General features: G+C 41.6%; 1 protein-coding gene across 7 annotated transcripts in view; it reads right to left on the bottom strand.

Moving 5' to 3' along the window:
• Positions 1–4,011: 4,011 nt before the first annotated feature.
• The window catches only part of POU2F1 (POU class 2 homeobox 1), a 103,308-nt gene continuing 90,734 nt past the window's right edge, over positions 4,012–16,585 (bottom strand). For all 7 annotated transcript variants that reach the window (XM_058841540.1, XM_058841549.1, XM_058841558.1 and 4 more), the window contains 7 exons: positions 14,707–14,848; positions 12,477–12,622; positions 11,807–11,986; positions 8,891–8,996; positions 8,141–8,486; positions 7,278–7,366; positions 4,012–6,052 (listed from right to left, as the gene is read on the bottom strand). In XM_058841540.1, coding sequence (XP_058697523.1) covers positions 5,742–6,052; positions 7,278–7,366; positions 8,141–8,486; positions 8,891–8,996; positions 11,807–11,986; positions 12,477–12,622; positions 14,707–14,848 — 1,320 coding nt within the window. In that variant the 3' untranslated portion in view covers positions 4,012–5,741. The remainder of the gene's footprint in view (positions 6,053–7,277; positions 7,367–8,140; positions 8,487–8,890; positions 8,997–11,806; positions 11,987–12,476; positions 12,623–14,706; positions 14,849–16,585) is intronic.

Here is a 16,585-nt window from a genome sequence, read left to right as displayed (position 1 = left end):
AGAGCTGTATGGTGCTACCTTTCGCTGAGGGAAGACGGGGAAGGAGCAAAGAGGGAAAGAGGCAGAGGGACGGAGACAGGGAGGGAGAAAGGGGGCCCAGATTATTCCAGTTATGGACGGTTCTTAGCAGGGCATCACTGATGGACCCAAAAGCAGCCCCAAGTCAAAGCTCAGAAGCTGCTTCATGTTTAGGAATTTGGTCAGAAAATAAGTACCTGATACGTTCTACATGCTGACCTTATTTGTCTACTTGAGTAAAAGATGTTTTTTCTCCCACACTTAAACTGTTTGTAACTTCAGTGCAATCTCCCTAACGCCTTCCTAACAGCATCCCAAGGGGGGTGAAAATTCAGAGCATGTCCCCACTCGGAGCGTCCTGGGAGAAGTGGCAGACAGATCAAATGCAGATAGATAAGTTGAAAAGATCGAGTCTTTTTTCCATGCATTACTGTGTCCATGTGTGAAGATATGCAAATAGAAGAATTGCTTTTCATCGTTCCAAAAGCACAGCAACTACTTGCACTGATACAGAGGGAACAGGTACCACTCACGTTGTGGAGACAAAGATATGAACATCTTAAGAAACTGTGAATTGTGAGCCAACAACTTTTTGACAAAATCTCCCCTGTCAAATATCTTCAAAGAATTTTAGGGGACTCCGCTCTGGAAAGAAGAGAGAAACTCACAAGCAGCTACAAGAGATTTAATGAGTGAGAAGGGCAGAACTTGTGCAAGGTAAGTATCTTGAATTCTCTATTGCTACAGTACTTTGGGAGGGAGAGGGCAGGTGTACTGGTTGCAAAAATAGAAAGGGATTTGAGTTGGCTGTGTGAGAGCTGACAACCATAAATACACTGGGGAGGGCAGCAGGCCAGCTTATTCCTTTGGTAATACTCCACCCTAGGCAACATCCAGCAGGGTCAGACAGGCCCTGCTGGGGTACAAGGTATGGAGAAACAGCATTTAACTATTTCAGGCAGAACAGGAATAGGGAATAGTGACTCTTCATAAAGTTAATGTGGCAATAAAAACATCTATATTTTAAACTTCCAGTTTAAAACCAAGTATCATTGAAAGTTTGGACCACGCATTACTTTATCTGTCCTAAAACACTCTAATGACCATGAGAAGCTACCTGTCTCTTTAAGATCCTTTTGTATCTTTATATATTTCTTTATCTAAGAAAATATGAATTGATATTTAAGGTAAATTAGATGTTGCTTTGGTTTAGTATCTGTGGTATGGCTCCAGCTGTATTGGTTGTGCTGCTCCATTTGCAACAACAACAGAAAAAGGGGGAATCCCTGTTTTAAGGAACTTTTGCTTTGCAGGAATGCACACAGAGTTAAGGAATTAACCCTCCCATGTCTTTCACTAACTCAGCTGCAGAAATGTGTCAAAGCACCCCATGTGAGGCTTACAGAGGTGGCATTTGAGCATTAGGTCATAGTTCCAAGAGATGTCTACGTGCACATCCACATCACCTCACAGTGAATGATAAAAATGTACTTCAACTAACACAGTACAGTAACTCAGAAACGAAATAAAGCCTCTGTAGGAAATCTAAGCAGATGTAACTATTGCAAGCAGCCACGCCTGTGCGCACTTTCTTTGGGCTGTTCATGAATCCTTCCACGGTGACTGTGGAGAATGGGTTCTAAGGAGACCAAGTGTGCTAAAGCCAAAGTGTGCTAAAGCAAAATGTGTTTTTCTTAAGATCAGAAAATAATGTCATCACCAAGCTACAAGACCAATTCCTGAAGCCATTGTCTAAATTAATTTTGATCTTCCGGGTATATCTGTGTTTGTGTCCCTGGAAATCTCTTGCTTTTTGAACTGTCCCTGTCTGCAGGGAGAGTTTTTCACTTTCTCTTTTCTTGCCTGGGTATTGTGACATGCTTGCAACTATGAAAAGCAACCCTCTCACCTTTAAATAGAGAGACATGAAACTCTGAAAAAGAGATGCTATTATCCTTTTCCAACACACCACCAAACTTCTTGTAATCATATTTACTGCGTCTGTACACAAATATTATTGTTTCTTTTCAGAAGCATCAATTTCTGCTGCCAGCGTGATGGTGATTTAAGAAAGAAACTTCTGCTAAATTCTGGTACATGATCTCACATTCTTCTCATTCTTTGAAGGAGCACATGTGCTCTTAACTTGGCAGATGTACACCCACTGCCAGCCTGATTTCTGTCTTTTACCTAACACTGGAGGTATCCAGCATCCATGAGGAAAAACACCGATAGGGATGACAAGTAGGCTCCAGGAATAACAGTCCTTCAGTCACAAGGATGTTTCAGGGGACAATGAATCAGAACACACTGGCAATGGATGCCATGGGATATGTGCTGTTTGGGAATTTATGCCAGCTTCTGCCAACAAAACCAAGCTTTCTTGGATATGTGACTACTCTGAGTTTCCAGTTTCTCTCAGAAAAAAACTTGCTAAGAAATTCCCTGGAATCTGGGCCCCAGATAGGGAGATGGGGTAGAGAAGAGGAGGGTAAAGGGGAATAAGGTGCTCACACCAAAGCCATGTGACCAATGCAAAGGTAGTCAGGAAAAAAAGCAGATTTTTATAATAAATAAACCATCCAAGCTGCATTAGTGTTCCAGATATGTACTCAACAAGACCCTCTCCCAACCACAAACCAGCAAGAATGGGACATGAAAACTCATTCAGACAGCTAATGGCACAGTCTCCTGGAACTGTGGAGAGAGGATTTTCCACTGATTTAAGGCCCACCTTTCTTTGTGTTTCCTAGATATCTGCAAGGACCACGCCCCCCACCCCACCACAAAACCATTGGGGAGGAGGGGATCCATCGGAGACAAGCCCGGTGGTCTCCCCCTCTAACAAAAAAAGCTTCCTGATAAATTGTACTTTTGCACAGGCGTGAAAGTAAGCAGGGACTTTCAGAGTCAGGAACAAACGCTACAGCTGCGGTTTTCCCCATCCTCTTACTTCACTCAAAACAAGTCCAAGGACTTGCATTCCTTTGGTAGAAACTATAGACTGTGCTTGGCCTCCAGACCAGCACACTGGGTACCAGCATCTTCTCTCCTACTTCTCCCTACCTCCCTGAAGCTCACCCAGCTGTACCTGTTGCTGCTCTGAAGCTTTTACTGTGGGCCATTTTTACAGAATTATTCATAGCCCTAAAAGTCTCCTGCACAGCCTGAAGACGTAGAGACACATCAAAAATACTGAGATTCATCCATACGGGGGGGATAAAGATGGGACCTCTTGGATTAACAATCCTCTGACATTGCCATTCTATTTACACATCAAATAAAAGAAAACAAATTAAAATCAAGTTAAGAGTCTGCCCCAAGGATAACACAAATTACCAATCAAAAAAAAAAAAAAGATTAAAAACAAGCAGCAACTTTTATATAAAATTAATAAAAACAAAAGACAAATGAAAAAGAAATTGTCAGTAGCATCTATCGCCTCTCTGCATCTGAACTGCACTTACACAAACTAGTCCATTAGTACAGCAGCTTGCTAGAAATTGACTTTGGTTCAAGCTTAGTTTTAAAAAAATAAAACATAAAAAAATCAAAAACACATAAGAAACGGTGGACGGACATTTGTTAGTTTCCCTGCTTGCAGTTCACTAGTTTTGAAGTTTTAGGGGTAATTGGTTTAAATATCAGTAAAACAGGAAGGTGGAGAGTTAGAGATGAACAGAGCAAAACCATGGTGGTGGGGGGAGAGATAAGGGGTTCTGCCACTTGAGTGCAAACACAAATCCCACATGCTCAGGCACAAACCAAAGCATGTGTAGAGTTTAAAGTTGCTGCCTTCCGGATCTTGGATGAGAAGCTCCAGGATCCCCCTGAATCATCAACAAAATGAACAAAGCTGCATGAGCTCATTATTTTAGGACACTCTGGTGACAAAAGAAAAGGGGGTGGGTGGGAAAGGGACTCTTCTAATACCCTCACTAGCTAAAAGTAATTTAGTTTTATAGACATGGCAGAAACCTTTAAATCCATCAGGAATGGAAAGTTCAACGTGAACTGCATTGCAGTGATCCAGTCTTCTCTCTTTAAAAATCTTTTTTTTTTTTTTGGTTCAGATACTAGATTGTATATTTAAGAATATACAGATCTAACTTCTGTACAGTTCATTACTTCTTCCTCATCCACAAAAATATCCTTTGCTCCACGGATCAGAATCAACCTTAAAAAGTGAGTTCCAGTGGCAGGCCAGCCCCGGGCACTGGCCAGAGGCGCCGACTGCCGTCCTCACCCCGAGAGCAGCCCCGCAGCTCAGAGACCACACCACATCAGCCCAGGGTGTGCAAAGCCCCAGAGTGCCTCTGTTGTGTTGGCATTAACAATGGCACCTTCTGTTCCCATACTCCTGGCTTCTGTCTTTTGCAGCCAGAAGTGCTTTTTTTTTTACTAGGAAGTTCTTCTAAATAGTGTTGGAAGCATCAGAAAAGGAATATTGCTATGAACGGGGAGAATGTGACCTTCTGAAATCTGGTACCAACTCACCTAGAGGGGATTTAGGACTGTAAATGCTGCTTTACATGCTGCCAATTAGCCCGGGTCACCATGGTTTTTAAATATTTCTGTGTGCTCTTGCACAGCAGAACGAAATCACTGGAACAGAAGAGCCATCAGTATTGTCACACAATCCACACATGGGAGGTCACATCCCGCTCTCTGAAGTAAAAGGAACCAAGCAGACGAAGCTACGAGCAGAATTTGGCTGTTCTGTCTAAATATTTGAGAGAAGGAGAATGGCAGTTTGGAGCTAATTCTTACCTCTGCTTAAAAAGCAGAGACCAGCCTGGAAGTTTGCACACAGTGATCTCTTCTGCTGCACTCAGCTTCCTGCACAAATGATGGACATAAATTCTTCTGACCCTTACAAGTAGGCATTAGACAAATTCAAGGATGAGGAAACTGTTCAGAACATTTCCAGAAGATTAGGACAGAAAGTCTATTTGTGCTCCATTCTTCCTCTCCACCCCCCCGCCCTCCCCCCATGGTGTGGGAGCTCGCTGAAAATAATCCAGGAGCAAAAGACAAACGCGTCCAAACTATATATATAAAAATAATAATAATAATAATCATAATAATAATAATAGAGATACACCAGTAATACAGGCCTGCCTAAATTGTACCAGTTAAGAAAGGAACCCCCAACATGATTGATACGATTATAAACACCTTGTATGACATAATGGCCTGTACAACAGACCTATAAAATGATAATTAAAAAAGAAAGATATTTAGACCAATAAAACCAAGAAATCCCCTTCCTATGTTTGAACTGATAACCCACCTTAACTTGTCATTGTGACTGCTGGAAATGATAAGTAGTCCTTTCACTTTTTTTGTGTTTTTGTGGTTTTTAGTTTTTTTGTGGTTTTTTTTTTTTTTTTTTTTTTTACATTTTTGGTTAGAAAGTTCTCCGATCCATGAAGCGATCCTGAAAAGACAGTGTTTATTATAAAATTAGGCAAATGTCTGTCCCAGCTTTAAATCCTTCCTGTTTTGCTTTCGGTTTTTTTTTCTCCTTTTTTTTTTTGTGTTTTTTTGGTTTTTTGTTTTTTTAAATATTTTTCCTTCTCTTTCTCTCTCTCTCTCTCTCTCTTTCTTGTCCCCAGCAACACGGTGAGAGGATGCCCATGGCATTTTCAGTTCATCAACCGGGCTGGCAGCCGATCCCAGCGCACAGTGACCCAGGCTGCTGGAGCACAGCCCAGCCCGGCTCACTGTGCCTTGGAGGCAGTAGTGGTGGTGGACGAGGCCCCGCTGGCAGAGGCCACGGTGAGGAGAGAGTTCTGGATGGACTCGGCTGAGGTGGAGGTGGCGTGAAGGCTGGCGACTGGTCCAGAGGCCCCTGCGGAGGCTGCAGCTGCAGAGACCAAGCTAACTGGGTTGCTGGTGAGCAGAGAAAGGTTCTGAGGGTTCAGGAACAGAGGGGCAGTGACGATGTTAGGGGTACCTCCAGCATTGGCAAACACCAAGTTTCCAGTTGCATCCAGTGATGTTATTGGAAGAGAGCCACCAGATGCAAGAGCTAAAAAAAGGGAAAGTTGAGCAGGGAGGAGATAACATTAGCAGCAAGCAACAATGCAAAATGTGTCTAAAAGCAAGGGGTCTCTGCATTTGCCTCTCTCTGATACGTGTGCTCTCTAAATCACTGAGGGCAGTTGTCTCATCATAGGCTGTTTTGGTATTTTTTTTTTTTTCAAAATTACCATCAGACAAGATCTTGCAGATACTAAAAAGCGTCTTTCATTTGCTGCTAAACTAATTCCACTGTGCCTTTCTTCAGCTCTTTTAGCACAATACTGCTCTATGTTTCCTGCCACAGAGAGCCTGCACATCCAGGCAACTTGCACTGGGAAGGGTTGAGATGAGGGTTCATGTGAAATGACAGCTATCACAAGATGGAGAAGGTCATGTAACCTTGAGCGTAACATTTTAAATGTTGACATATAACCAACCACTGTTACAACTTACTCTCACGGGTCTACAGCGTTCAGTGTTCAGTCTGCCTTAGATTATGATCTCCTAAATTTATCTGTGACACTTTATGAAATGGTTCTTTCTTGCAACCTAGAAACAAGATTTGTTCAGCTAGTTTAAAGGATATTTGAACACACAGGTTACCTAGCTCTTTAGACACTTGTACCACCCAGTTTTTACAGGTGGCAAACTATGAACTCAGAACAACTCTTGCTTGAAGCCAGTGGTAACTTCTGGCTTTGTGCTATTTCCAAAACAAATAAATATTTACTCTTCTGAATGTGGAATTATGTATTACAATTTCTATGTAAGGATTTTAGGAGGTAGGATGTTTGCTGTAGGTTCTTCTCAAATACATGTGAAGACAAGAATTCAAGATCAAGACTTGCTCAGAACTGCCCTCCCAAGAGACCTCAGAATGGTGCAAGTCTGCTCAAGTAGACTATAAAAAAGCTATAAAAAGCAAATCTCTAACATGCTAGAGATACAGGCCAATGAGGCAAGGACAATAAATTCCAGATTATATTCAGTATCTTAAATGCCTCCTTTAAATCACTATAAGATCATACACAGTTCTGACTCCCTATCTGAAGTTGTACCTGCTCTTATCTCTTTGATCCACAAAACATATTTGCACATTTAATTTTTGTAAAACCTTTACTCCTACACAATTTATGCCCAGTGCAGAGGAGTCAGTGTTCTCTGGTAGACAAAATCAGAGGGCATAAACCGAAGCTGTGTGACAGAGATGCATTAGAAGGAACACTACTGACCTTGAATAGTTGCCAGTGTACTGTTGCTCATCAGGGCCGGGCTGAGAGCACCACCTAATGTCCCTGGATTGAGACTAAGTAAGGCACCTCTGCAGCAAACAAGGTCATGGAAGAAGTGGAAAAGAGAAAGAGTGTTACTTTTAAGAAAAGGTTGTCACTGTTCAAAAGTACACCAACATATTTTTTAAAAAGGGGGAAGAGGGGAGGGCGGGCAACGAAGGAGGAAAGACCAAAGATTAAGGGCTATTTTTCGATTATTTTGCTTTTAACTCCATGAGGGGTTCATAACATGCCTGAAGTACAAGCACTGTAAATACATGACTTGCACTGATCATTGGTGTAAAATGTTCTTGTAAAGTATTTTGGGAAAACTGTTAATTGTTAGAGAACTATCATCCTCTCCCAAATGCCGATAAGAAATATGCAAATCAAGAGGAATTAAAGAAACATCTGTCCGGGCAACATTTCTAAAGCTACAACTTCAGCAATACATCATCTTGCATCTTTAAGAACTTGCTCATGATGGAGAAATGAATACAGAGGAGTGAAGTGTGTCTAGACTACCTCTCCATTTTACAATTAATAGGACAGTTTCTATGATTCAGTGGTAAATTGCAGGCCTTAAGTCAAGCTCTGCAGTGGAGTGAATGATTTATCAAACAACATCATTGTAACACAGCTTTTTCACCTTTAAAATGAACACAGCATTTGTGTATTGTGATGGGAATGGTCAATTGCCATCTATGAGTAAACCCTCAGAATCTGAGATAAATGACAGTGATGCATAAAAGCAATTTATCCCAAGAATTCTCCTTCACTCTTCTGTCACCTCACCTAAAAGGGAGTGCAAAATTGATCCTTACCCAGCTGCAAACTGTGAGGATGCCATCAAGCCTGGGTTTAGTCCTGCTGCAGCAGCCATGGCAGCAAGACTTGCATTTGCAGGCAACTGTGCAGCTCCTTGTAACGCGGCCGCTGCCGCCGTTTGCAACCCTGATGCCGTTACCATCACCTGGCTGGTCCCGAGAGGGGAGGACAAGGGAGTGGAGGTTGTCTGTGTTGTGCTGGTCTCACTGGCACTGGATGCCTCTGAAGTGGAGGCTGAGGCAGAAGGGGAAGGACTCAGGGAGGGTGATGTCACTGCTGAAGAAGCTGGAGGTGCTGTTGAAATCACTGTTGCCGTGTTGTTGGAGGTGGTTTCTGTTGTGCCTGGAAGATTGGTTCTGGTCAGATCAAGACAAAACACAGACACCAGAAACCCCTGCCCACCCAATCTCAACTGCATGTCCAGCTGAAAGGGGCACAACACACACATTTCTGTAGTACCAAGAAGCCCCAAGAGTTCAAATGAAAAAATGAAATTACACTTCCCAATGGGAGGCTGAGGAGCTCTAGAAGCCAGCAATGAAAAACAGTGTATCTTGTTTCAGCACCACCTGTGATTTTATTCCTGGAAAAGCCAACTCAGTGGTGACAAAAACTGAAACTTCCTAGTGCAGCAACAAGGAACAATGACAATAATGTCCTAGGATAACCAGTGACCAGCAGTGAATGACTCTTTTAAGAATTCAAAAGGGAAAACCGGTAGGGGTTGATGTGGTGGCAGCCCTTACCTGTGACTGACAGACTGGTGACAGCAGGACTGGCCAGAGGGAGCACGGGGTTGACAGTCAGGGTTGTAGCTGCACTGCTAGTCACAAGGCTTGGCGTGGTTGCCACCTGGAGGTCAAAAACGAATAAAACTGCTCAGCTGCTCAAAGACAGAGTCAAACGCTACACCTGGGTTTCTTTCTTTCCACCCTCAGCTGAGGAAGTTATCAGGGAGAACACTGCATATAAACTAATCTTTTTTGTAACTTGGTTACTTTATCATCCAATGAAACAACCATAGCAACATCTCTAATTACCAGCAATATCTTTATTCCTAATAATTCGGTATTTGAAAGGAGATACACGTCTCAAGACTGCAAGCTAGCCCTCTCTCTGCCACCCCACAAAGACAGCATCTTGTTTTAATAGAGACACTCTTACAGAAAGAGTTACAAAATATATTATCTCTACTTTTTTCTTTTTTGTTTAAACATCTTTTCAGCTCCAAATCTCTTTCTCTGATAAAATTATGTAAATGCCCCAGCATTAACAAAGATATTTAGGGTAATGTGTTTATATGGAGCAGCAGAGTAACATTTCACTTTTATTCAACCAGACTATAAGCTTTACTTTGGTAAGTTTCCTTGTGCCAGAGGAAGTACCTCTGAATTTTAAAACATACAAATGGAGTTTTCAATTGTAGATGGCTTATTACAAGAAAGCTAAAATAAACTGAACACATTACAGATAAACACCAAAGATTTAAGGCTGGAGAAACTAGCTTATGAGGAAAAATGAAATATAAGGAAAGGACTTTTTATGGACAAGAAATGGTGTCCAACAGTAATATCTGAAGGCTGTTATACATCAATGAGAGAAATGAATCCTTTAGAATTGCCCAAGAGAACATAGCCAAGGATATAGGCTAAAAATTCCTCCTTTCCACTCTCTTACCTTAAGTCTATTATCAGAGAAATATCTCTCATGCTACACATCCTCTTAGAGGGAGTCAAATGCTTCACGCATTTTAAACAAGACTGGGGCAACTGGGACAGATCTGAAAGCTTTCTGCCCATCTCAAATAGTGTATGAAATTAAGAGGAGCTGGATACACAGTACACCTCCCACTAATGCAGCCCAGCCACCACATCTGTCATCTGCCCAGCAAGCAGTTAAGGCCAAGGTCACAATCCCTATTCCAGGGCAGAGAATGACCTGGAATTAATACAGCTCACCCCCGTGGTTACAGTGAGTGACTCCAGCCAATGCAAAAGGAGGCTGCCCCCAAAAGGAGCTTTCCCCTCCAATCCTGCTGCAGAGCCCTCACCCTCGTGCAGCCAGGCTGCAAGTCACAATGGTTATCTAACCATACTGAAAATTCATCATTGTTCCTCACATGGCTAATTTGCAGTCCAACTACTAAACTAAGCCCAAGCATCCTATGTGGCCACAATCTCCAGAGCTGACACAAGGAATCAACAAAGCACACGGGCAGTGAAGGCTGGGGGCAGCAGGGCTGGAACATCCATTTGAGTAGTAGCAGCACAGTTTTAAGAGAAGCTTAGAATGAGTGAAAACACTAGTGAAACTTCACTGATGAAAGGGAGACTGTGGTTAACACCTCAATTTCTTACATACAATGGTAGATTATAGCAACAGGAAAATTTCTGTAGGAAAGCTCCTTTAAGTTGCAGTCTGAGGGAACTTGCACAGTTACTAAAACACACTATCATAAATTTCACTATATTCTGCTTTGGTAGCAAGGCATGCAACCTTGCTTTGCAACTGGGCAAAAAAAACCTCCCACCAAAACAACAACAGTCATAAAAAGACTAAGTACACTTAACACGGCCCTTCCCCTGAAACAAAAGGTTGCATGCACACACCCTGAGACAAGGATGAGGGGAGAGAATAACACGTCACCAAAATTAATGGTTTAATGAAGTACTGGAAGATATTAGCTACTACGGTGATGAGGGTGGAATAAATACTACAAAAGGACAGCTACAGGCTACATAAATTCCACCACATTCCTATTAGCATAGCTACTATGAAATCTAATAGCTACTGTTTCTATTTATGAAAACAGACCTCCATGGACATTGGTAGCAAAGGTGCTGAAGGAACCTTGATGCATGTGTTTTGTTACTCTTATTTTCATGAAGTTTGTGTTTACCTGAGGTAAATACAAGTGTGGGAAATTAATTACAAGAGTATTAGCTAAACTGTTCTTTTGTTCCATGTCTTTCTTTTATATAAATCATTTCTGACTAGAAGTAACAACAATGGTATCACTGGATTTGTGTGACCTAAGTCTCCAAATGATACAGAATCAAAGGATGGGTAAGACTGGAAGGGACCACAGTGGGTCCTTTGGTCCAACTTCCCTGCAGGATCAGTCCTAGAGCACATGGCACAGAATTGAGTCCAAATGGTTCTTGAGTATCTCCAGTAAGGGAGACTCCACAGCCTCCCTGGGCAACCTGTTCCAGTGCATGATACATTTTACTGCTGCTCATTTACTGACCAGAGATGCTAATATAAGAAGGATGGGGAGAGCTATTAAGGACTTTGCAAAAATTACTATTATTTTATATAAAAAAAAATGGGATAAAAGAAGAAAAGTCCAGATATAAACTGGAGTTATTATCTGAAGTAAGGTCAAAGCAACAATCCCAAGTGCAAATTTCGTAGTCAGAATATTTCTTCATGAACTGGCTAAATAAAACACCCTCAATGAAGGCCTGACTAGTGCCTGATTTGTAAGCATTATCTCTCTTAGACAGTATCCAGGTGGAACACTCAGAATGCCAGTAAAATATAAATATGTGAGAACAAGTCTGCTGTACAAAGAAGGTGCAGCACGTGTAGCTTCCACAGTGAGCACAGCAGAACTACCTCTGCCAGTGATCTTTGTTAACACAGTTCCTGACTCTTACCAGTGAGGTTGGACAAGGGAAAATTGCTTTGATGGGCGAGCTGCTGGTTCCACCACTGCTGGGTGGGTTGATCCTTTTCTCCTTCTGGCGCCGGTTACAGAACCAAACGCGGATCACCTCCTTCTCCATGTTTAGCTGGTCAGCTATCATGGCGATCTCATCCGAGGTAGGCTTTTGGTTCTGACAAAAAAAAAAGGTATCTGAAAAGCTCTGAAATGACCTCCTGAAGTTTTGCATCATAGCCTCTTCTCCAGTAGGCAGAAATCTGAATTGGTGACTTAGATCCAGAATCTGGTCAGTGGTACAGTAGAGACAAACCACAGTAGATGTTTGTGCCCTCCAGCTAAAAACCTCAAATTATGTGTGCTTAGACTATTTCCCCATTTATCTATCCTCATGAAGGGCAGTGTTTAAACCTATGTTTGAGTATACTGGAATGCAGAATCACAAAGTCAGTGAACTGCAAGAACCAGTGAGTTTTTCTGAGGGGGTTTGTGTTTGTTTTTACAGCGAAGCAGATGTTGATGGATGTTTCTTGGCATGGCTTTTGTGTTCCCACTGTTCCCACTTTCCTAAATAGCACAGTGATGGCTTTACTCTGACACATAGAATTGTTAAGTGAAGCTCCTCCATTTGTTCATAGGCTGAGCACAGCACCAGGACCACTGACCTCCAGGAAACTCTTCTCTAAGGCCACACGTATGTTGGTCTCTATGCTGGTGCGTTTCTTCCTCCTACGGTTCAAGCCTTCGATCCCTTGCCCTGGAGAATTCAGGGCACTTGGGCTGGAGAGAGTTGAATCAGATGAGAGGTTTTCTGAAAAAGAAGGAAGTAATACAAATCAGGAGATTTCATCTGAATGCAATGCTGTCTAATGCAAGTGTTCTTCATCTGTGCAAAGTACGTTAAGACCTGCTCTGTATCTATGCCAAATACATAGAGGTTCATGCAGATCACATGCATTAATCACTATACTTACAAATGACATCATACACCTGAAACCACAAAGCTACAAGTAAGCCCAGAGGATGCCTTCTGCTCCTGTATGCTACCACAGTATCCCTTCTATAATACCTATACAGAGCTTGTCTCCCATATCTCGTTCTACTCCCCACTCACTGCGAGCCCCAGTTTAAAGGAAAAAGGAGTACTTGATATCCATGAGCCATAGCTGAAAGTCACATGCAGCTGTGAAAAAATCTGAGCAGCCTGACATTTCTTTTACCCACTCTACAAAACACTCAAGGAAGAGAAGTTCATAAATGGCTTCACAGTGTTCAGTCTCTTCTCTCAGGACATCTTAGCAGATACTCAGTGCTACCAACCACTCTACACAGCGAGCAGCTCCCCCTCAACTTCACCAGGGCTCTTAACCCCTAATCCTGTCTTTCTGGCCTCACAGAGGAGAAAAGAGAGAACGTTTAACCCCACTGTGCAGCAGGAAGAGCAATCTAACCAAAAGACAAGCTCCAGCAGGGAATTTAAACAAAGTGATTAACGGTGGCTGGAGTTTGTGGGTGATAAGCAGGTGTCAAAGTTCACAATGCTCACCATTATTCTGATAGATAATATAGATAGATAATGGGCAAGTATTTTCTAGATTTTTTTTTAATAGTAATGGCACCTGTAAACATATGGAAACCCTTCCTCAGCCTGAAAACTCCACTGAGAACCAGGTGATTTCCACGGCAATAAATTCTGGAATCACTGGTATGCTTCTCCCGCCTGCTTTTAACTAAAAGTAAAACAGTAGCCTCTAAAGTTGCCTGAATCTTCCAAAGATTTTCATGAAACTGAGTCAGAGACAATGGTTTCCCACTTGCAGGATGTGAAGAACCCTGACACTGCTCATAGTCCTTAACTTTACAGACACAAGCATTTCTTCAGGCTAGCAGGAAAAAATCCCCTATGACACTCCTTGCAGCACTGGATCCATCCAATGTTGCTGAAAGGCTTGGGGACCGCTGTCCTGTGGACTTAAGCACTCAGTGTGGAGGTATTTATGTTTTCTATCACAGACCTACAACACCTAATGATAACCCCTGCCAGCACGACAGAATGACACTTCTTTTTCTCAACAAAGGACAAATTTTCAACACCGCATGAAATTACTTTCAAAATTTCAGAGACTGCTGTAGGCGCCAGCATAAAGCTCTCTCCATTTTGGTAAAAATAGGAAGGCACACACCATCCCTGCCATCTGTTTAACAAATCCATCAGTTTTATACTATGTACAGTTGCACACTTGGAAGAAAAAACTGGCTGACAGCACTCTCAAAACACTTCCTATCCTAACACCTAGCACCACCACACAAGCTCCTTTTGCTGGTGGGAGATAAAAAAAAGAGAACACTACCAGCACTGGCATAGTGAATAACTTGTAACCCAGGAAAAAAATTCATATGGGAGGGAAAAAGCAAAACCTAACCCACGATAAACTTCCTACAGGGAAAAAGTTTATTTATCTGAACCCTTGGAGAGAGATAAAAGGAATGCACACAGGGGTATGGAAGGAGATGGATGCAATAAGCTCTGCCTACTGAAACAACAAATCATGCAACCCTCTACTACACATCTGAAAAAGAAAGCTAGAAGAGGATTAGAAGTTATATGCATTAACATACACGAAGGAAGAAAACCATGACACATATTGTACCTCATCCCATGCAATTGTTCAGCTATCTAGAGAACACATTTCTGAAAGTTCATACTGCAACTATTTTGGATGCATACAGGCACATGGAAAGGAGCTATAGACCCTTATTTCTACACCCTCATTTGTCCCATGGGCAGCTACAAAGGCTGATAGCTTCATAAAACCATAAGGGCACAAACGAAGCAGCTTTTCAGAATGCTACTGATTTTGGTGGGCTGGTGAAGAAATACACAGACTCATTCACCTGCATCATTGAGCCACTTTTCCAGAAGTGGCTTTAACTTGCACATGTTCTTAAAGCTGAGGTTCAAGGCTTCAAAGCGAGAGATGGTAGTTTGGCTGAAGTCATTTCCATAGAGTTTGCCCATAGCGAGCCCAACATCACCCTGGACAAAGAAAGAGAAAAAAGGGATTCACTGACATAGGCACTTCCAAAGCAAGGAATCCTGTCACATTCTGGTGTTCTCTTAGAGACTCCACTGCTGTGTGGGATTTCAGTTTCACAGAGGCTTTCTTAGCACTACCAAGATTCATGCTAAAGCAATAATCATAAAGAAATGTCAAACCTCAGTCAGTTTAACCATGTAACTCTTTCCAGGAAATCCCTGATGCTTTGTCTTCTTAGCATTATCACTGAGCGGCACATTCCACTGAATATTAACTTGTAATTTTTTCTTAGTTCTTTAAAATAAGTAAAGGCCAAGCTCTCTTTATGAGCAGATTTAAGTTTTTCTGCATATTTCACACCAAAGAAGGAAAGTTCAAATAAGCAGAAATGCAATGAAGTCACATTCTCAAATTTGCAGAAAATACTCTAGAAAAGATGTCTGAGAAAATACATCATATTTAAATAGATGCAGAAATATCCTTATCTGAACTGTTAGTTCTTTTGAGGTTCAAATCAAATTTCTCCCCAATAGATACAAATTTCAGAGCAGACAAGAACTTGAACCATTTCAAATAATGATTAACTGCAGTCTTGACTATCATTACCCATCTGCCACAAACCTATCCAGGAGATTTACAGGCAGATGATCATCTCCTTACATCTGTTATTACTTTTTAAACTCACTTTCAGCTAGCTATTCTGCTAGCAGACATTCTGCTTATTCTAATATTTATGTATATATTATATAGCTATGTAGTATACACTTGGAAAGTGGTGTTTAAAAAAAAAAAAAATCAATCCATTCTTAACTGTGACCATTAGAAACACCATAATATGTACATGCTTTGTCTTAAAGCTGGAAGGTCCTACCCTTTGAAAAAAATAAAAAACCACTTATATTTCAAGTATAACTATTTGGTCTAAAGTAGCTTTATTTAGATTTTTAAGCACAAAACAAAGCATGAGAAGTCTGGAAGAAGAGGCTGAAAAGCTGGAGCACAGTTAGTGGAGTTTAATTGCAAATGGGTTAGTTGGTTTGGGCATAAAGCTCATTTTTCTCTGAGGTCAGCTCCACAACCACAGCTGGGTATGAGTACACTGACAGCATGCAGAGTGGCCACACACAAGCCAGGAAGAAAACAACCTTCAGGAAGCTTAGTAAATTGTGCAGGGTGAGCAAAGAAAACAATTTCTTTCCTAGAAGAGGACCAGAACAATTGGTTTGTGTGCCCTTCAATCAGAGGAAACACGTGGGAACTCACATTTATGCCTCTACTCATATGCCAGGATTCTGTGCATTTTAAAACTCATAAATCATTCCAAGAGGAGTAACGTGGATGCTCTTCTGGGTTTATGAAGAAGAAAACCTGGCTATGTAAACCATTTTAGAGATAAGTTGATTTATGTCTTGGCAGGAAAGAGTTATGAAATTTGCTCCAGTCCCCCAACTAAATTTAATTCTGGATTTATGTTGTTCTTACAAACATTTGCCATCTGATTTAAAATGAATAGTTAACCATTTCTTTGTCAATGCCAAAAGGTGGCAGCATTTCAGCTGCAGGCAAAGGGATTTACATACTGGGATAAGAATTTTATATATTGGGATGAGAATTTTATATATTGGAATGGCCCACGCATAAGATGGAACAGAGTATAAAGGCACTGTATACACATCTGATCTACTCTGTAGGTTGACTGAAGCTCTGGTAATGAACTGAAACTGATTATAAGGTAC

This window comes from Poecile atricapillus, chromosome 1 (assembly GCF_030490865.1).
Source record: "Poecile atricapillus isolate bPoeAtr1 chromosome 1, bPoeAtr1.hap1, whole genome shotgun sequence".
Classification (NCBI taxonomy): domain Eukaryota; kingdom Metazoa; phylum Chordata; class Aves; order Passeriformes; family Paridae; genus Poecile; species Poecile atricapillus.
Note: the sequence above shows the minus strand (reverse complement) of the source record. Positions and strands in the feature narration are given on the sequence as shown.